Raw genomic sequence first — 22,545 nt, 5'->3', positions numbered from 1 at the left:
GTTGATATGCCAAAAGTAAGTGGTGGGTGCTGCTGGCTGGGATGGCCACCTTCTTGTCATTTGCTTTTTGGAACAGGACTTTGTCAAGTTTGCTAAACATCTGCTGTACTACTGATAGAACTGAAGGTGTAAGAGGAGTTAGCTTTTCAATACCACTTCCTCTAGTTTCTCCCCCACTCAGAGAGTGAGTGTAAACTGGAAAATTTCAGTATTAAATTTAACTTGTTCTTTGATTTGATACAGTAATCCAGCAGTGTTTAGAATTGCAGTTTTCAGACTAGAAGACTTTTAGACAATTATTCTTGTGTGAATTTTATGACACTCATGAAAATACTTTGCTTTATGAGGTTTTAAAATTCTTTCCTTCCATATGTTTATTTATCTTTTTTTGTTTGTTTGTTTTTAAACAATGGGCTTTTCCCTTGTTCAAGGCTTTCCTCCTAACCCCTGACCCCTCTGTCTTGGTGATAAGCGTATTTTGAATCACATTCTTGAGAAATCACAAAGAGGAAAAGAGTCTAATATATTAATGGTTCATAATTAATAAGCAGTTTTTCTCCAGTGAGGAAATATCTCCCTTTTTTACTATTTTTTTTTTAATTGAAAATATTCAGATTTGAGTATCTAGTATGTCCATAAACGCAACAGCAGGTGGCAGAATAACTTCACTAGAAGTTGATTTCTTGGCATTCTCAACTTTCTTTCAATGAACTTAGAGAGTAAAAAAGATGCCTCCATGTGAGATGTGACCAATTGCTATTCTAAATAGCTTAACAGAATGTAACAGGCAATTCCCAAACACATGTAATTGTGTGCTACAAGGTTTTCCTTAGTTTTTAATCTGATTGTTTGCTTTTTATTTCTATAGAATAGTTAAATGATTATTAAACAGAAGGTTTCTGAAGAGATTGTAAATGGTGCTTGGCTGTTGCAGAATGGGCAGTGTGTTAGTCACCAGCTGATGTCTAGTAAATGCTACCTCCAGCAAAAATGGATCTGTGTAAATATTACATAGATATAATCCTTTCCTTTTAGAAAAGAGCATCTATGTAAACGTATTGCCATGAAGTGCATTGTTCTGATGAGCAGTTTTGCTTTTCCCAGCAAAAACTTTCTTATTTGAAGAAATAAGCTCCCTGGGAAATTACTAGTAAATCTTGACCAGCACTGTTCAACAATCAAAGCCTAAAGACTGTGTGAAAGATGTATCTTGTGGGTTGGAGAATGGGGAGGGTGCAGCTGTGAATTGCATTCAGTATCTCATGGTCTGTTTAGCAACTCCTTGGCTTTCTCATCTGCATCTCCCTGGGAAAAAGTTACAGCATTCAAAATTCTGAACACCTCCAGACAATACAATTTAAAATAAATAGGACAAATAGGCAGCCTATTAGGTAACGGCTTCCTTCACCTTTCTCAAGCAGGATGATAGTTTGAGGTATTGGGCTGTAGCCAGTTCTTCAGTCATAGCTGGCTGGTCTAAACTTCTGAGAACTACCAGGACCAGAAACAAGGACATAGTGAAATGGTATTTTCCCACATTTAGGAATGGAAAAGAGCCTAACATAAGGGCAGTTAGGATTTTTGTTCTCCTTTGAAGATCTGAAATCATAGTGGTGGTGGGATGTTACTCTCTCTTTTTTGGCCCTGATGTGACCTCTGCATTAGGGTAGACTCCTATCCTATAATTCTACAAACATTCTGGGCACACAGTAGCACAGCATGGCAGCTGAAAGGAGCCATCCCATTCTCCATCCAGGCTGGGCAACTGCATCAGTTTAGGCCTGCCCAGTGTAAGTCCACGGAAACATCTTCCTGCATGGAATGGCAGCAGTTCAGGGATGGAAACGATATACTGGAAAGGGCAGAATAGCTTCTCATTTCAGTCTCATCTTACTTCATTTAAAACATATGTAAGCCTATGTGAAAATACAGTCCCATATAGTGGTTGTTCTGTTTAGAAAAGATACTAGAAGACATAGAGATTAGAGTTGTGGGGGTTTTTCCCATAATGGTTATCAATAAAGATGTCCCCAGGGGAGAACAGAAGCAGTAGTTGTGCCAATACTATGATTTCTTATTTTAAAAATGTGTCTAAAATAGTTTTTTGAAAAAACAAAATTCAGATTGCATTTGGTATTATCTTCAATGGCTGAAAATGGCCTACACACAGATGGTAAAACCTCAAAATAGAGATATCACGAACTTACATAAATGTTCTTTATTACACAGTGCATGTATTGAAATGCAATATGATCTCCTGTAATAATACATTATACCAGTCAACATTCTGAAGAAGGAAAACAACTCCCAGGTATCTTGGCCCAAATGATGCAGCCACGTTTGGTGCATTGAATGGTGAGTTTGTGGAGATCCAGGAAGGCCTGAGAACAAGGGAGATGTAGGTGGAGGCTTTATGCCAATGCTTATGAGAGAACTTTATTTTGTATTGTGAAAAAAGTAATGGTGTGGAGCATAAGTGTACAAATGGGCAAAAATATGGTGCCTATATGGAGTGAGAAGCTTGTGTGTGTTGTGATGCTGCTGTTTTGCAGTGGAATTTGAAGGAGTTCATCTACTTGAATGTGAACTTTGCCACTATTTTTTTTCCTCAGGCTACACTGTTGATGATTTTTTCTTTAACTTAAGTATCTTTTTTGATCCCTGGATTCCTGGAAATGTCTCTTCTCAGTTACTTGAAAATAGCTGTGGAATCAGGATAAGTATTTGTGTACAATTTTTCGATGAGAACTTCTTTAATACAATCATATTGCTTCTGTAAGTGAGCCTTATCCCTTTTCTCTTTTTTCTTGCCAGGATATTCTTTGTTTACTTGCTTTAGACATACTTCAGGAGTTTGTTTGATTTTATGTCTTCATTGATTTGCTTTTTCAGTTCATCATGGCTCTCTAGATTTTATTCTTATGTATTGGCTGTTATAGTTTATTTTCCTCTCAATCAGCTGTATTAGTCTGAATGTTCATTTTCTAAGGTCTAGTTGTTTATCAAAAATGATGTTTAAATCTTTCCCTCTATCTATTATTAGGGCTGTCTGTGTTTTCTGAGATATAGTCCTTCTGTAAAAATGTCAGGTTTTTAAAATAACTTTTTGAGCTGAAATGCATTTAACTTCATCTCTCTTTTCTGAATTTATCATTGCTAGACTAGCATCTGAAGTTTTCAGTTTTGGGGGTACTGGTGTCAGGTCATTTGTGATATTTCCTGGTAATTCCAGGTATCTCTGAAATGCTCAGTGCTGACCATTGATTAAAGTTTGTAAATGAAGCAATTTAAAGCAATAATCTTAACAGACTTCCTTGTCTTAATTGTTAGTAGGAGTATTGGTGTTAGTAGTCTCAACTTTCATGCTCGTTACCCTTCTCCTGAAGTATGGAGGAGAAATACAACTCTCTGTGTAAACTCATTATATTTTCATGGCTTGGGTTTGTCTTAAGGAAGATTCAGCAATATAATACATTATCTGTTCTTTGTTCAGTGTAGTATTACTGTGATCTACTCAAAACCTACTTCCTCCTCTGTAGCTAGATACTGATTTTTGTTCCATAGACTTTTTTTTAAGCATAAAATCTTGCCTAAATCTTTTTATGTTGCTACATCCTCTAATTTGACACCATTTCCAATAAGCTCTTAATAGTGGTATGGTAAATGTATATGTATTTTTAAAAATGCATATTTCAAAATTTACTTGGTAAAACTTTCTTGAAAACACCTTGTTTCTGTGATCTCTGTCCATCTTCCAGTCCTGCTAGAATACTTTTCTTCTTTGAAGTACTAATTCTTATGACTGCAATTCCAGAGTGTAGTAGCCAGCCTGGCTGCAACTTAGACTTGCAATAACAGACAGCCTCTATCTCATACGGCAATTTGTCTTTAAATAATTTTTTGCATTCCAGTATTAAATAAAATGCTATAAATACTGCCAAATTTTTGCATCAATGTCTCATTGAATTCTTTGATATCAGCTCAGGAAAGTACTTAAACATATTTTAATTAGCGTTTTAAGTATATACCTTAAATTGAGTACATGCTTAAGTGTTGTCTTGAGTAGGAATTTTTGTTCAGATTGTTCTTTGGTTCTTTTCTCTCTTTATTTTGATGTTTTGTTTTCTAGAAATATGTGTGAATTCTGCACTATTATTATTCAATCTGAAGGTGGTTTCTGCATCAATTTATACTTTTCTATCTTCTGCACAGCCAGTTTTAGATGCAGGCAAAGAAAGCAGCTGTGCAGGAGGGCAGAGTGGCAGGTTTAGCAAAATACTTTCATTACTGGGCAAGCATAGCTCTGCTGCATTCTTCTGCTTATGTTTCAATGCTGTGTCCCTGGTTTGAGAGGGGAGATGGAAGGAATTATGCTAGCACAGAGCTGAATAGTATTGCCCTTCTCCAGCCTACAGTGTTGCACTGCAAGGCAGGGAATTTTTTGAGCTCTGGTTTGACTTGGGACAGAGGAATTGGGAAGGGAGTGATTATGCCTGGACAAGCCTCTGACATGATCCAGATCTGGGACAAAGAAATGCACATGCTATGTATACATGTGTATGTTATAAAATTATGGTCGTAGGCTTCAGAATTGAACTGTGTCATGGCTAGACTTCTTGGTAAACTAGATTTGTAGTGCAAACAGAGCTATTAGTTAGCTGTTTTCTACTTTGTGTTACAAGTTCTCAAGATTTCACTATGATTCCCACAGTCATGGTCATCTGAAGTGTTTCATGTACTCCTCTTACAGTAGTTGTTTCAATGTTACAGGAGCTTATGAAAAAATTTAATCTCCAAGAATGGAGAGAATCTGTTTATGACACAAACCAGAATGCGAAGAAGAATACAGTCCTATACAATGCATTATTAATTCTTCCTTTTTATACTCAAAGTACTACAAGTTTTAAGGAAAATGAAGAATGAATATTGTTTGACCTTGTTCATTTGCATAAAATGTCTTCCTTTTTTTTTTGGTCCCCCCAAAATAATGCTGCACATTGGCAAGGTGGAGTTGGCAACTATCTGTATCTAGATTATCTTGTAGTCATCTAAATCTGATCCTATCTGTACAGAATTTCAGAAATAAGTTTTACAAAACTTGTAGTTTAGTACTGTCTGTGGAATTTGGGCTACTGTGACCCATTTAGGCAGTGGTCATTTTTATCAAATTGAGAAGCATTTAGATGTGTTGGTTTGCAGTGGGTCTGCATTTATTCTTGAGGCTGGCTCTTGCTATTTGTAATCAGGATAGAAACTGTGGCAAAATGAATGGCAAGTCTTTCTTGTGATGGTCATTGCAAGAACAGTTCTCAGTCTGTACTGCTGAGTGGATGGCTTCTTGCTTGGTGAGAATGGCTTTTCTATTTATCGCGTCATTCTTTCAAGTGTTCTGAAACTTGAAGCAGGCACTTTGTCTCCAAAGCAGCAGTTTTCAAGCCTCTTTGCCATGCCATATTCTAGATGTGCCAATTCTGTTCCTCCCATTTATATTTGCTGCTGTTATTCCAGGCAGTGTTCATTCCTGGAGGAAGTTTGTATTTGTTTTCTGTAAATTATGCCTTCTATTTAATTATTTGTGCCTCTTCCCCTTTCTCTTGGAAACTTCCATGCGGACACAGCTCTTGGTGAGCTGTTGCAGGCTGCAGTTTCCTCAGCAATGGTTCTTTCTTGGCTGTTGAGATGGAGTTTGGACTGAAATCTATGTCATCACTGATGTTTTTTCCAGCCTGTTAAAAAGTCAGCTTTTACATCTGAGATGGAGTATTTTATTTAAGCACTGACCTGATCTTTCTGTGTGTGTGTTTTATCCTGTGCTTTTGTGGAGAGGAACAGAATATTTTTTTTTTGTGCTGCTTATTCTGATATATACAGCTCCTTATTGAGCCTTGTGTTTTAAAAGTAGTCCAAAGTCTGTACTTGTTGATCTTGTAACACCTTAAAGAATAACTGTTTATTTGCCTTTTACTGTCACACAAATTATCTGAGTTATCCAGTTCAGAAAATAAACTAGTACGGGGCTGATTTGAAGCTGTTCTGCATTGCTGTTATTTTGTTGTCTTTGCTGTTCTGGAACTACTCCCTGCTCTATTAAACAGCTCTTTAAACCCTCAGTAAGCTCAAGAGAGACCAAACTTTTATCCAAGAACACAGTTCATAGCCAATATCTAAATAATAATCTGGCATCTGTAACTTTCCCTCTGTTTTAAATACAGTGCTAATACTTTACAGAATGTCGTACAACATACCAGAAGTTGAGCCATGAGGAATTTTTCCGATTTACCCTTCCCAAACTTGTAGTGAAAACCGGTGATGCTTTCACTCCCAACTCAAGCAAAGGTGAAGGATTTAAAAAAATACATCAACCCCCTGCCCCAGCCAAAAATGCCAAAAGGAAAAAAAAAAAAAGCCAGTGGGTTTTCTGGAGGGAAGTTTTAAGAGTTAAGTCAAGGTCAACAAGCCCATGTATAGAACCTACAGAGGTCAACTATTACTGCTAAATTGTATTTAGATGTTGCCCAGCTATTCATTGGAAGACTCTGGGAACACAGGGTGGTTTGTGGTGGTGTGCCATGATTTTAATCACACTTCATGCACTGAGTTCAAAGCATTAGGAAAGCAAAATACCAAATCCCACAATACTCTTATGGGGTAGGCATTAAGCCTACTTTGAAAATAGGGCACAAAGAATTTATTGTATCTGTAAGCAGTTGAAGCTACTTACTACTTAACCTTAGAACCAGGATTAGAAAACATGCAGTTGGACTTCTGCTTTCTCCTGTTCTCGCTTGAATATTAATTGAGGTGAAGAGTTAATAAGAAGAGAAAAAAGTCTGAACTGATTGTTTCTCTGTGAATGTATTTATGCACAAAAGGATGAAGCTGAGCAGAGACAAATCTCTGATCATTTCACTTTGGTGTAACTCCTTTAGGATCAATAAAACTAGACTTGCAATAAATCTTACATAGTCTGGAAAAAAACCTGAGTAATATGAATAAAATTCAAAATAAGAACTTACCTTGTCAGGCTACTTTCTACAGTGAAGTGGGTATCTAATGTTCTGGAAGAGGAGATAAGTCTAAGAGGCAGCTGGAGTATAGTCTATCCATTACATGATGTTCCTTTCATGCATGGAATTTTAAGGCTTGGTAACAGCAGATAGGGATTGTTTTAAATAGAAAAACATAAGTAACTTTTTGAGGAGAAATTTATTGTAAAACAAGCTATAGTTAGCTTTAACTAGATCCAAGGAATAGCCAATTTAAAAATATCTTTATTGAATTGATAGTACTACTACTGAAAACAATTTCAGTTTTCAGCATTTCAGTGCCGCTGAAATTCCAGAATGTTTTAGGCCACAGAATTTTATTTTTTCCCCCAAATATTGGCAAGAAGAAACTTGGATGATATATGCCCCCTCTCATTTTCTCTGGGTGATATCAGATCTGACATGTTTGGAAAATAATTATACACATACATATTTGGGCATACTTTTTTTCCTGTCTCATTATAAACTAGTTTTCTATAACTAGTTGCCTTTTTATTTTAATGTGCTTTTGTGGTAGGATAATCTTACTACTGTGTAACAAGTCTTGCTAAAATGCTATAGCAGTCTTCAAAGAGTGGTAATAAAACTTTGTAACACAGTCCACTACTGTGTCTTTTTTATAGGTTACATTTATTTTTTTATTTTTATTTTCTTCAGAATATCTTAGTTTATAAAATGTATTGAATATTAAAGAGGAAAAATGTCAAAGTTAATACTCTTAACTGTCTAAGTCTGCAGGTTTAGGGGACTGATAAAATATACCCAAGTAATCTTCTTTTGCAAAAAAATATTCTACTGCATTTTAGAGGTATGTTGATATATTAGAAAGCTCAAAAAGCTAGGTGGCAAAACTTCGACTTTCAGTCCAATTGGCCTAAAATATGTTGATTGTGAAAACAGTCACTGGTACAGAAGAGAAGTACTACCCAGTGTTCAGACTGGTGTGTTTTGTATTGTTGCATTTTAAGGGAGGCCGAAGCTACTGATGGTTTTGTAATACTACAAATATTTCTGGCAGAGAAAGATTATTGCCTAAACTGTAGGTTAGGCTCTAAAGGTGTAAATGCAATTCGGTGTATGAAAATGTATAAAATGAAATGTTAATAGAGATCTGCAGCTTGTAGATATCTAATTAATCTAATTCATTCTCACCTGTTCTTTCATACCTTTCTGGGCACTGACTCAGAAAGAAGGGAAGCTGATAGCAACTTGAGAGGCTGTTTGTTTCAGCATCTGGGTATTTTGTTTTCTGTATGACTTCTACTTTTTACAGCCATTACAGCTATAGAGGTTTGATAACTGAACTTTAAAATCAGCAGGAACACAGCATTAACTAAAGCAGCCATAGTTGTAGGCACAGAGTTTGTGGTCATGGGAGTGGTGCAGTGGCCGAGCCCCATCCCCAGTGGGCACAGCTGTGAGCAGCAGGTGAGCAGCACTGGCAGCAATGAGCCATGGAGGGCTCGGGCACTGCCCAACCTCCACAGGGAGCAGAGGGCACACAGGGGCACTGCATGGACATGAGGGGATAAAAGCCTGGCCTAAAGAACGAGAAGGGCAGACACCTGAAGCCTTCTGAAGTGACACGATGTTACTCTCTATGGGCAGCCACCTGAAGCCTTCTGATGAGGTATGGTGTTACTCTGTTTGGGTTGAAGCTTTCTGAAAATGTGTGATGATACTTTGTGTAGTGTGGCCGACACAGCTGCAGTATGTGCTGCGACAGTCAGTGTCTAGTTTGTTTTGTAAAAGTTATTGGTTGTCAGGCTTCTGTGCAGTATCCCTTACTATCTTAATACTCTATAGACCTGTCAAATAGCTTGGGCAAATGGGAGGGTGGAGTTATATATCCAAATTCCCTGTTACTCTATACTTCAAACCTACTGACCGTTACATACACTGGAATAAAACCTACATTATTATCTAAGCATAGCCATTAGACAAGTATAAAAATCCTGTGTCTTGAAATGTGTTCAGTGAAAGGTCATAACACAGTAAGAAAACTTTTCTAACAGGTTTGGTTAAAACATTCTGTGTTCTAACATAACCATAGGCTAGAAAATATTTGCTCTGTTTCTGTGGTGCTGATGTTGTGCATAAAAAAGTAAACCATGTGATTGGTGGTTGCAGTTACCTGCATGTAAAGTTTAATGAATGGACAAGGGGAACAAATATTCTAGCACATCCTAGAAGTGCTTTCTGCTACTTCCACAAGATACCAAGCAGCAGTCTACACTAACACTGTTCTCCTTTTAAGAATGTTGGCATAGGGTCATGATGTGGGATAAGGTGGAGCTAGGGAAAGTGTTTTTAAAACTGTTCAGCAAAACTGTAAATTACAGTAGGCCATTGAGCTGTTTCAGTTTGTATCCAAGATTCTGTGAGTCTCCTGTGACCCACTGCCTTGAAGACTTGAAGGAACTACTTGGAAAGGATGTGATGGAATTAATGACATGAAGTTGTGCTTTATATGCTATATCGCTCTAGACCTGCATTTATATAGTAGTATAAATGGTCTTTCTGATGGGCTTGTCAAGACATCAAAATGAAATAAAAATGCTGGTATACTAATTATCAACTTGAAATAGGCCATGAGCCCTAAGTAGACCTTGTTAGGAGTATTTAATTAGTTTAGTAATGAATAATAGACACTTCTCCAATTACATCATATTCTTATTGAGTTGTTAGGAAAAATCTAAGTATAGACAGATATAAAAAAACTCAAGTATGATAAGAATTGTAAATATATATTTTGCTGGGTACACACTAGATAGTCCTGAGTTGTTCTATAGTGGCTGGGGAGAGAATGACCCTTTCCAACTTTTAACTCTGTTTTTAAAATCAGGGTTTAGAAATGGTAGTAAACATTTTTGGTAGTCAGTTTGCTTAGGGTCTGTGCATCTGTCTGTACAATAGGGGTAACAATACATTTATTCCACTAGAAGGTAGTGAGATTTAATGTCAAAGTATTTGTGTAAATCTAGGGAAATTTGAAGTGCTGGATAAAGCAGGATAGATGCATGGCAGAAGGTCTGAACACACAGGAAGTGATAGTAAAGAGCCTTCAGTCTGTTTTCATCTGCCAATGACAACTAACTAGTGCCAATAAACTTAACTAGATTTTCACTGGGAAAAAAGTGAGCATAAATTTTTACTTCCTTGCAGTCTTATGAAAGTGTAGGAGATGTCTCTCCTCTCAATCTGGAACATGCCAGTGCAGAGCTGAAATTCTGTACTACTTTGCTGGTGTTCCAGGCAACTGTTAGAGTGAAGCAGGTTTTGGCTGTAAAAGTTGCCTGTGGATTCCAGTGATTTCCTGTGAGGTATTTTGTATTTCCTCAGCCAGAGTCAGAGCAGTCTCTTACTGTGGCCCATCTCTAGCTACAAACAGGAGATTTGTAGCTAGAGATGGGCCACAGTAAAAGCTCAATTCTGAAAGGCATCGTTAAGCAGGGGCTGGAGGGGGGGTGGAGAGGAAGATCTGCTGGAACTGAACAGGGAGCTGGGGGCCCCTGGCAGGACATGCAGGCAGGTGGCCATTCCTGCTGGGGGATGCACATCCCTGCAAACAGGTCTGTCAGGCTGCTGGATGGGAAGGCCTTGCAGGCACACAAACCCTTCTCCTGGGCTGCACGGCACAGGGCTGCTGTGGTGGGGATTTTGAACGTTGTGTTTGTGTTGGCTGCGTTCCTCATTCACAGAGTAGGAAAGGCTAAAGACCTCAGGCTGTTGCTGGGTGGTAGCTATTTCAATTTGAAGGCCTGTAGCTGCCTGAGAACAGCATGCTTTTGTTTTGCTTTGTTACTTTTTTGTCTTCTGGTGGAAGTTTTAATTCATTGTGATGCTTTTTAAGCAGCTGGCAGAGATGTGAACAGACACTTCTTCAAAGGCTTATGGAATAGAATTGCATAACTTTGTACTTTTCCTCTGCAAAGCAGAGTAAGTTTGATGTAAATATAGTGGCTAGTGTCTGAAAGATACCTTGGTTTCTTCCAAGTCCTGTTTATGCCTCATGAAATCCAACAACTATAAAATCACCTCTGCTGCTATGAATTGTCTCATTGAAGGATGAAAGAGGAGAAGTTTGGGTAGAGATACCATGGCAAAACAAGAGCTGCAAGTTCTCTCTCTCCTAAGAGCTCTAATAGGATTGCAGCTAGCCAAGAATGTGTCCTGATCAACAGATCTCTAATATTTTAAAAGGTGTTAGTGAGCCTTCCAGAGAAATGTGCTTTCTTGTTTCTGTGCTGTTTAATTGCTTTTACTTTTTTCCCCTGGATTCTGATGAAAATAGGTGCAGTTGAAATTCCTCTGAGGCAGGGCCAGCACTTGTAGGAGTATACATTGCATATGGGATTAGGAAGTGGTTCTCAATAGGCTTCCAGTGGTTTATGTGTATATATCTGTTATTTAGGGAATTACGCCAACTTCTGGTAACATTGGTTGAGATGTGAATTCTAACAGCTCTTGACTTTGCCTTCAGTCAGGGTAGCTGCTATGTGTGTCTGAAAACATCCCCCTGCTTCCCTCCAGCCTGTGTATCACTGTTACCAGCCTGTTCTGTCATGTTATAGGCAAGATGGCTGTAATGGGTACTTTGTCTTTCAGCTGATTTGGGTTAGCAACAATTGTCAAATGTGGGCATTTGTGTATTGGTCATGCCTGCAGTGAAGCAGCTTTGTGCTAAAACCATTTTAGTAAAACATGCAAAGGTACTTTTGAGTATCTTAGGCCTTGATTAAACACCAGAAGTGGTGTTTGACTTTGAATATGGGAATTTCATGTATTAGAAGTTTTTTTTTTCCTTGTGATATCTGGGCTTTATAGAGTATTTGACATTATTTACATTCTTCCCCACAGAAACCTGAGCTGCTGAGGCTGGTGGCTGCTCAGTTTAGGAATACAAGACACCAAGTGGGATAAGTATTGGGTGGGTGTGGTGATTTGCTTGGATATAAGATGATAAACGGTTGCGGGTTTTTTTTTTTTTCTTTGTATTTGGTTTGTGTGAGCCAAAATAGTTTGCATTTTCTAAGAATGAAAATATGTATATATATTTAATCTCTTGTCATTATAATAGTTGTGATGTAAATATGTTTAATTTGGTCCTGGAGCCCAGAGCTGTCTGACTGTGCAGAGCCTTTTTTCACTAAAAGCCAGTCTCCTGTGAGGTGAGGCCCAGTGGAGCAGTAACTGGCTTCAAGTGCTGCTGTAGCTGTAGGCACTTGACGTTCTCTCTTGAAAACTTGTGTTTTGGTTAGGAGCTCTTGGTAATTCATTCAGGCCTTTCTTTTTTCTGTTTGTAACTCCATGATTTCACCAAAAATGCTCCATTTTAAGCATGTTTTATTCCTTGTGAATATTAAGAAAAAGTTCTGCTGAGGTCTTGCACAACTTTTGACAGATTTTGTGTCAAATGACCGCTGATGCTGAAGAAAATCTCCTCAAAGAAACAGAAGTTGAAGAAAAAGCAATTTCAGTGTGTAGTTTAGATGAAGGTCACGAATACTGTTAGTGTCACAGATAGTGGTAATTTAAGATTCTTCCTTGAGCAGACTGATGCCAGTCTTGGGGATCTTTAACAGGTTTTCAAGGAGAAGGCTGTGGTTCTCACAACTATTTGAAGCATGATTTTTCATCCCATTTTTCTCACTGTTCTCTTTTTCTGTTTTCAGTCTTGCTGCCAGCTCCATCCAGCTTTGTGGTATTGCTTGGTGCACTGTCCTTTATTGTTTTGAGCTATTACATGAATACCTCATTAAAAGCTCAGTTCTTCAGGGAAAGGGAGAGAGGTACCATGTCAGGGATCAGAAGGAAGATTGGCTGGGGATCAGTAAAACTTCCTTTTCTTCTCCTCCAGCATGAGGGTCATCATCCCAGCCCCACTGACTTGTCACTTGTACTTGGTGCTCGCTAGTGATGTTTCCTGGGCACAGTGAAAACCACAAAATTCATGGGCTAATATGGGTGGAGTAATGTGGGATTATTGCAAGTGTTCTTGTGCTTACTCTCCCAGCTCAATAGGAAGCCTTTAATAAGAATTTTCCTAAATAGTGTTGCATACAAAATGGGGATTTCTGCTTCATTCTTTGTTAACAAACAGCCACTTCATGAAATAGTGTGGTTTTTTGCCTTCTGGTACATTCCAGAAGACTTTCTACCTTTGCTGGTTACTGATTGATAGTTCTGCTCTGAGCTCCCTTTAATTTTGCAATAAGCTAACAAGGAGGCTGAGACCACAAGTTTACAGAAAATGGCTTATTTACTCAACTGGATTTACACGGATGACAAAGTCAGGTTTTGTAATTTCAGTGTGGTCTAGGATGGGCAGGAGGAGTACTTGAAAAATTGTACTGTATAAATAACCAAACAAAAAATAGTTTGCTTATTCTTCTGTGTGAAGTTCTTAGGCCAAGTCTCTCCCAGGACCTGCAGAGATTTTCTGCATATGCAGGAACTTTGCTGTTCCAAATAAATGGGGGCATTGTGAGTTTTAAGGGTTTTTTTTACTATTCTAATATCTGCTGAAATCACATCAGTGGAAGGTGGCTCTGTTTTCACAACAGCATATAAAGATTTTAATAGGATATTAACATTGTTGTTGACTTCTAGATTAAATCTTAGAAGTAACAATGATCTGACTGGAACCTGAGTGCTGTTTGCCTTGAGAAATCCTTGTGTCCATTTATTTTTCCAGATATTGGCACCTATAAAAAGTGAGAAAGAAATCAGAGGAGGAAGTTCTGGGTTTTTTAACATGTCTACAATTAGGAAGTTGAAAAAGTGTTCCCACTGTCTTGTTGTGTTTATCTCTGGGTTTTCTAATTCTTCTTGCTGTCATAACACTTCTAATGGTTAGATAGGGTTATTTTGCAATCTGAGGTAGCTATGCCGCAGTCAATTAAAAGTAAAATATTTGTAAATTGTGTAGTCCATCATTTGTGTGGTATTTTAAGTAGTAGACTTCTTCCCAGAAAGGATTTTGAAATCTGAATCTGAGTGAATTTCCAAAAGAGTTGGTAATTCTGTCAGAGTTGGAAGGCTGAAGACTGTAAATTTTCATTTGTTAAATGGCTTTCTTAACCAATGGCAAAGGAATAGGCTGAAAGTTAAAGGCAGTGGTTCATTGAACTCCATGGGAAACTGCATTAAAGCAAGTTTCTAGTGTTACTGAGCTGTCTAGCTGACTCTTCTTTCCCCTCTTTTAGCAGTGGAGAGTGTTTTCCATTCAGACACAGTTGCTGACTGAAGAATCCCTACACCCTTTGTTCATCATGAAGTAGGAACAGAAAAGCAATAGCAAAACTTCTTTACTTGTTGCACATGTCGGGACATATTTGTGTATGAAGAGGTATGATGGCTTTTTGTGAGTCTTAGAGGCAGTGAAAATATTTTGTTCCATTAGTTGATGTTGGAAATAGGAGAACCTTGTAAAATACTGGGTGTCTTTTAAATACAATATATATTAAAATACTGTGTATTTTGGTATGATAGCATCAAAATACTGTGTTGCAATATTCTCACTGTTGAGTGTTCTGCTGGAAGTTAATAAACATATGACTGGATTTGAACCTCTTGAGAGGAGGCTGTGCTTGGCTGGTAAGATGTGCGGTACTTGTCCAAAAGAACCCCAAGAGAGGCAAATTTTCCTTACCTGCTTAGCCTGAGGACCTGGCAGGTCTCCTGTGCTAAACAGGTTAAATTAACGGCAGATCTACAATGAAGAGTTGAAGAAGTGCCATTGCTAGTTCAGTGCAAAGCACTCTCTAGTAAGTCTGCTTGGACTGACAGCCCAGCTTGTTTCCAAGCACTGTTTAGCAGGTAGTTTCTCTCAAGTGTGGCACCTATCAGACTAACATAGACCATCGTTTTGGTGGTTTGTGAGAAACAGCATAATTAACATCAAAAACAGCATTTTATGTTGTGCACACATGTATGAAGCAATGTGTGAGACTCAGCTGATGCTGTCCATGCACAAATGTGATTCCTCACCAGGAAGTCACAGAGCTGTTTGGCACCAGATCTCCTTTGTTTGCCTGGGTGTTCTCTCCATATCAGACACAAGTTTAACCATTCCCTCAAGCACCTATTTGCAACTCTCTGAATATGTTTAACTGTTTCAAAAGATAGCAGAATGTAATGTAAGCATGTTTTTCAGATTCATGAAGGAGACTTTGGGTAAAAATTAAAATTTCTTTAAATGTGCCACTGGAGTCATGTGATGCCAGTATTTGGGGCTTCAGGTTGAATGCCTGTAAGGACTGGTGACTGCTGAAAATGTATGGTCTCATTTAAATGGCACTTTTCACTGCCAAAGTATTCGTGACCAAAGTTTTACTCATGGAAAAATAAAACTTGGTACTTTCCAGTAAGGGCATATGGTTGAAGTTTTGAAAATGTATCTATTCAGAGGAGTTTGCTGAATCTGAATGCCTGTTTTTTCATAATTGTAGCAGAGAACAAGCTCTTTCCTTTTGTTAGTGACCCACAGCATGTTTGAGTTAGTGGGAGTTTGGAGTACTAAGTGAGGTTCAAACTGTATTATAGGAGTTGCACAAAGATACATGAAAATACATATATGTGTGTGTGTGTGTGTATAAATATGATAATAGGGATACCTGTACCTGATTAAATAATTTTGCAGTAGGTGAGGCTGCAGGAGTTTGACAGGGAATGGGATGCCGAGGCTTAGCTAACAGCCTCGTCTTGCGGCTGAATTCGTCTTATGGGAGAGCTGCATCTATGTTGGTTCTGCAGGGTTGGAAAAGTAGGGAATAATTTTCAATTAATTCCAAAATAAACATTCTGTATATATATGGCTTCATATGAGGAAGTGCACTTATTCAAGATAGTACTTAGATATATATTTAAGCAAATGTGTAGCTGTCAGTGAAGTCACAGAACTCAGAATATGCTTAATTTCCATCCTCAGAACAAGTCAGAGAGGGGCATTTACTTGGGTAGGACTTTGCTTTTTTAAACTGATTTTTTTTTTAAGCAGTATAGCAGGGAATCTAAGATATTAGTATTAAATAGTTACTGAAGAATATATCTGAAATGGAAATCTAAGTTCAGAGGCATAGCTTGAGTTAAGCGTAAAAGATGAAGAAGACTTTCAGTCTCACAGCTAACAGTGCTGTGGAGTTCCTGGTTAAGGAGGAATCTGGAAGAGTTAAAAAAAAAGCAGTTGCATTCTTGTTCATTTTTCTTTTGATTTTTTTTTTTTTTGAAGCCTTCAAAGTTAGTTTCCTTTGAAGGAAAGCAATATGAAATATAGTGTGCTTAGGTATTTTTTTTCTATTAAAAACATTCCTTAATCATGGTAACATTTCTTTAAAATGTGGTGCATAAATAATAAAATATGTGATGGCACAGCACAAAGATTATCTTGGCACGAGTCTGGGGTGACTGAATCACTTAGAGAGCTTGATATTTGTTAATAATGTGATCATTGCAAAGTGTGCCAATGAAAACTTCATACTTCACCAGTACATGTGAGTATAAGTTTGTTAGTGTGCTCTATTTCAGCACATTTTCTAGTGCTGGATACTATGGATATGTGTGTCTGTGGCTTTTGTGACACAGTGGAAACAAAGTGAGAATGGTTTCAAGAAGGAAAGGTCTCACATCCTTCCTTATCCCTACTGACTCTTGGCTACCTACTCCTTTCATTTGCCTTAAACTGGTTTTGATGCCCATTCAATCACAAGGATGAACTAGCTCACTAAAATGGAAGAGAAGTATCTCCTAGCAAGAAAAAAAGGAAAAATTACTTTTCTTTTCCTTTGTTAATAAATTGAATTATCCCACCTTGTAATCTTATGAGCAAGTCAGCCATCAGCGTCAGCAAGGAGTTCTGTTTACCAGACCCTTTGCTATCTGCTTTTGGGTGCTTATAGTTGCACACAGAACTCTAGGGGAAACAGCAGAGTGCTGTAATGTGTTTCTTGTGTGTTTGCTGTTAGCAGTATTGCAAGTTGTACCTTAGCTGAGGTGTGTGACCAAGCAAGGCTGTTATCTACCATGTCCATGTTCACTGCAGTGATCATAAATGCCCAGTCCCAAAAGGTGCATCCTGTGGTTAAGCTGTGCAGAATGATCACAGCTAGCTCAAGTTTGTTCAGAGCTTGTAGTCAATAGCAGATGAATATCAGGGGCATCCCTATGGAGTTCTGAAGGTCTTGAACTCCTGTTGAGTAAGTGAAGATTTGACTTGCACACTTCTCAATTTAATGCTGTTGATACAGTCCATAAAGCTCTCAGGCAGCATCATGCCTGTTTGCAAGCACAGAGCTGGGTGGGCAAGCATGAGCAGTGAGGTGGAGTCTTGTAAAGGTCACATACTCCATCATACTGCTGGCACCTCGTGTCATGCTGCCTGAAGAAGACACAATACCCTGCAGCACCACCACAGTTACAATTCATTGGTCCGACACAGCTTGTGTGGGGTCTCACAATGGGAAAAGAAAGGGGAAAGTGTGTCACATCTTACTGCTGAAAGTGCTGGAAAGGAGGAAGAAGCCATGATCAGAGGGAGGAACAAGCAGTGGAGGGAAGGCAGAGAAATTCCTCTTCCTTTTAGCAATGGTAATCTGCTAATTTATTCCAGTAAATTCCAGCGAAACTGCATTCAACAAAGTATAGAATTCTTTCTCCCTTTCTCCTGTGTCAAATACAGCTGAAGACAGGCCATTAATTTGAAAGAGTTTGTTTGGAGTTTGTCTGCTCTCAGTAGAAGAATAATTTTGGTTCTTTAAAAAAAAAATTGAGGTTTATGTCAGTCAGCAAAGTGGAGAACCAACTGTTATTGCAAAAAGTGTAGCTGCTTAGAGATCCAAAGCATTGCAAGATAACTGTGGCTATAGCTATGTTCTTCTCTGTATATTTGCACTGTTTCCTTAATATTCTCTGTTACTAAAGACCAGTATGTGGTCAAAGGTGCAAGAAATTGTTCATGTCTTGTATGCATGACTATTGCTCATGCTGTCACAGGAGAGCACTGTGGGTACTATAGTTTTGTCATCAGAATCTTGTGATCCTGTAAAACACTAAAAACTCCCCTTTTGTAAAGATAGCCCTGTAACATTTAGTACTTTTGTGCTTCAGATCAATGGGGGTGTACCCCTACCCCACTTTCCTCCATGGCACTATTTCAGCCAAAAAAAAAGTCAATTGTGTGGAAATTACTTGGAAAATACATTTCCTATTTGTCTATGAAGAAAATGATGGGTTTTTGTAAGGAGCATCAAAATGTTCTTGGAATATGTGCAAAAGATTAAGCTCTTCAGAGCAGTAGTTTCATTTAAGGCACCTGTATGTATCAACATACTGTTATTCAATATTTCATCTTTTTAACAATATCCCTTTTCCTCCACTTCCTGCAATTGGCTCATTCAGTTTCTGCAGGTAGTTCAGAATGTTCTGAGGACTGACTTTGCTGAAGATCAGAATAGAGGCTCATCTCGATGCTGTGCCTGGAGGATTCCAGCCCTGGGCTTCTCTCTGCCTTCCAGTAGCTACAAAAATTAATTTCCCATCCCCCTCTTCTTGTCTGTTTGCAGGTTATCTTGACGAATCAGATTACCACATCACTGAGCAGTGGCCCTGGGGTCTGGGCAGACCTGGTGTCTCCAGCTGATGATTTGTCCCTGTCTGAAGGTAAGAAATCCCTTCTATCAGAACTGAAACTCTACACAGACACAAATCCACGCTGTAACTTGAAGTCTTCTGTTGAAATTCAGAGGGCTGAGAGAGAGTCAGTTTGTCACATCTAACCTAACACAGTCTTGAATCAAAATTATTTTCCAATTTCTCTGAAAATCCATTTATAATTAAAAAGAAAGTATGTGGAGTTGCTAAAAGGATCAGACACTTCCTAAAGGTTGAGAATGTATTTTTGAGCCATGTCAGTTTCTCAGCATTGTACTATCACTCACATGCATTTAAAGCATTATTTTGTCAGTCTTCTAAAGCTGCTACAAGAGGAAATACACAGGCTAGGGTCTGCAAATTTCATCTTATCTAATGATTATTGTAGATTCCAAGGAGAAATGACTGCTCACAAAGGAAGGAAAGCAGATCCTCAGTCCTGTTCCTTGAATTGCACTTGTTTGGTTTTCAAGTACAGTGCCTCAGACTGCATCTCTCTGTTGTCTGAATGAGGATTTTTTGTGATGCCATATATTGCTTCACATCTTTGTGCTTCTGTTTTCTGCGCATGATTAGAGAAAATCACTTTTTTGAGTAATACTGAGGACTTGGTGTTCTAAGAAGAAAATATAATTCTGAATCAAGGTTTACAAAGTAATATATAATTTCAGTTTTCCCCACTTGCAAAGAATAGTCAGAGTACCCTTGTGAGGGACAGATGCAGAAAATTTATTTAGTGTTCAGTTAATGCACAGACCCACATGTCATGCAAAGCAATGCTCATCTTTCTTGCAAAGGCATGATAATTGCATGTAGACTTTCCACTTCATGTAAGATGGGTATTTCCCCTTTTTATCTCCTTGCTTCACTTTCTGGTGTTTTCTGATTAGCTTCTCTGTGTTCTGGTTGATCACACATGGTTGTCTCAAGCTTGTCTGACTTTACACAAGTACAGCTCAATGGCAAAAATAAAACTAAGCAGTGGTTAAAACTGACATTATTTCTCATTTCAGTGGACAAGGGAAATAGGTTGAAGTTAGATTTAAACAGAATGTCAGGGAGTAACTGCAGTGCAATGCCTTAACACTGATTGATGTGTTTACTTCATAATTTTGTCAACAGGAGTCTGGCAAACTATGGCCCATTAAATAATTTTGGAATTGTGCTTGTGGCTTTTATTGGTTCCACCTATTGCCAAAGTATCTCTGAAGTACATGGCTCAAATACTGCTCCCTACCTCTGACAGAAAGATTTGAAATATGGTAGCTAGATTTGGAAGATAAAGGCATAACTTTTTACCTTTATAATTTGCTTCTTGGCACAAAGTTTTTGTGCCTTGTCTTATTAAATTGTCTTGATCACAGTGCTTGTGCTTCTCCTTGTCCATTAGAATTGCTATGGATGAGCTTTCTCTGGAAAGAAAGGCACAGCTGACTCTGATGTGGGAGTAATGACAAAATATGTTTTAAGTAAAACATGTTTGTCCTGTGGCTAAAATATTTGAAGATACTTAGGAAAAACACATGGAATAGTTGAAATGTTTCTGAATTTCCCAGCACATATGAAAAATTCTCAGTGCTGTATATGAGCTGTAGTTCCAGAATATTCTAGAATCAGGGCTATGCAAGAGACAGCATTAATGATTTTTCTAGCAGTTACAGGTTTTTAATGAATCTGTCATGTTGTGCCTAAACTACCACCACTGCTTTTCACCTTTTAGCTTAAGAATGAGTTAAAATATATTGGTGCTCTGTGTTTTATTCCTTTATTGCTCTCATTCCTTTTTTTAATTAAGGATCTGAAGTAGCAAAATGACTCAGCTTCACACTTGTCAAAAATGGAAACATTTGTTTTGCCACAGATCAAGAACAGTACAGGCATCAGCAGTGCAGGCTCCTTTGGCAATTCAAGTTTTATCAAGGGATGTAGGGCTGATAAACTCCTTCCCTTTTCTCCCTTCCCTCCTTTCTTGACTAACATTGATATGGCAATTACTTACCATGTTGTCTAATGGAAGAATACAGTGGATCTCCACGCTACAGGCTTTTCTCCCTAGGTCTGTCTTGTTTGTAAAATGGCTGCTTCTGGATTTAGTTTTTCATAATTTTTAACCTCTGCTGTCTATCTGTGAGTAAATTTTGGAGTCATTCAACATCTGATTTCCATGTTTATCTTCCTAGCAAAAGACACAGGTGTGGCCAGTGTGTTTCGGTGGGTTCTTTTAACATCATGGTGTTGACCTGTCCTGAGAAAGCTCCCCCTTAATGTATTTGGATGTTAGTGCTTGAACAGCCTGAAAGCATCAATAAACTTCTGATAATTACTTTCAGAATGCTAAATTAATTAGTCTTCTACAGTTGGTATGATAGTAATAATACTTACTACTCATTTACAGGAAAGAGTAGTTAGGTGAGTAGCCCAAGTGCACAGGGTATATGTTGCAGAGTCAGGGATAAGAGGCCAGATTTGTGACTGGGTTCTTACCTCATTGCTCCATGTCACTCATCACCTACTAAAGCTGAATTTGAACCAGTGACCTAGATGTGAAAGGACCCATAACACATTATTAGTCCTGTTAGCAACTCAGACTGCTTGGTTTGTATATGTCTAATATGTTGTTTTAATCCTATCTGAAATCAGAGTCCCTTCACTATAAATGGTTTGCTAAAAGGGTAATCTTTCTTAGATAGAGGCAGAAATGAAAATTTCAAACTAAATGTGCTATTAGAAAGAAGTGGAATGTTATAATGTCCTTTGTTTTTGCTTCTGATTGTGCTCGAGAATTGCTTGGGTTATGTGTTAGATTAGGCAAGAAACCAAGGAAGCTGTTCATCTGATGTGTGACAGAAAGTTAATCTGATGAACAAGCTGAAAGGACATTGTCAAGCTGCTTCAGGCTCAGAGTTTGTCTTCTGTAAAGTTGTAATCTAGTGCATGAAAACTTGTGTCCTAAAAATATGTTAGATTTTTATGAGAACATTAATGGATTTATAAAAGCAATGCTGGCTGTAAAATCCCATCACTTATGTAGCAATGTAAGAATTCATGAACTGTTTGTTGGTATTTCTTGTAGGAAATGGTTATTTAATAATGGTCTAGCTAAATTCCCAGATCTGTGCATACTTCTGCTTCCAGATAGACAAAAAAATTGCATAGTTTACCACAAATAAAGTGATAAAATACTGAAGTTTCTCTACTTACTCCTTGCATTCATTTGGCCTTTACATACTTGTCAGATTATCAATTTAAGAATTTAGGATTTATAATATTTTTCTCTAGCTCCAAAGTCCTCAGACATCTGATGCTGTCACTTCTTCCGTAGGAACCAAGCTCAGTTTTTACTTGTAACTTCACCATTTTTACATAGCCATCTCTCAAACCGTATCATCAAAGGGGATAGTCTGGCAGATGATGGTGGACGTTGTTCTTTCCCTTCCATTCTGGCTTTGTGAATAGCCTCTGTTTAGTTCTTCCAGTCAAAGACAACTTGGAGAAGCCTAAAGTTATTTTACATTGCTAGGGTGGTCAGACAAGCCCAGGAGTACCCTAAGAACTAATGCTTTATCATTTAAGTACAAAACAAAGCTATTACCCAATTAAAATATCTTACTTTAAAAAAAAGTTCCAGCTGCATTAGGCTTCATGAACAGTAGAAATATTTTCTATGACTGTTAGTGGGTTTTCTTAAACACATTACCTGTGTCTATGACTATTTGTGCTTTTTTGTGAAGTTCACATGACTAAATTTTACCCAATATAAAAAGTCTTTAGAAACTAATTCTAAACCTGTGTATTTTGGCGCTAAGTGGACAGGGAAATTTGTGTTTCATTTGTGTGCTGCAAAGAGATA

At 38.0% G+C, this 22,545-nt stretch overlaps 1 protein-coding gene across 19 annotated transcripts in view; it reads left to right on the top strand.

Moving 5' to 3' along the window:
* Positions 1-22,545, top strand: part of RAD51B (RAD51 paralog B) — a 452,264-nt gene that overhangs the window by 175,523 nt on the left and 254,196 nt on the right. For all 19 annotated transcript variants that reach the window (XR_014956026.1, XR_014956032.1, XR_014956030.1 and 16 more), the window contains one exon: positions 18,608-18,704. Coding sequence is in view for 12 of the 19 variants with exons in the window: in XM_085582079.1 (XP_085438205.1) it covers positions 18,608-18,704 (97 nt within the window). In the remaining 7 variants the exon portion in view is untranslated. The remainder of the gene's footprint in view (positions 1-18,607; positions 18,705-22,545) is intronic.

This window comes from Lonchura striata, chromosome 5 (assembly GCF_050655825.1).
Source record: "Lonchura striata isolate lonStrDom1 chromosome 5, ASM5065582v1, whole genome shotgun sequence".
Lineage (NCBI taxonomy): Eukaryota > Metazoa > Chordata > Aves > Passeriformes > Estrildidae > Lonchura > Lonchura striata.
Note: the sequence above shows the minus strand (reverse complement) of the source record. Positions and strands in the feature narration are given on the sequence as shown.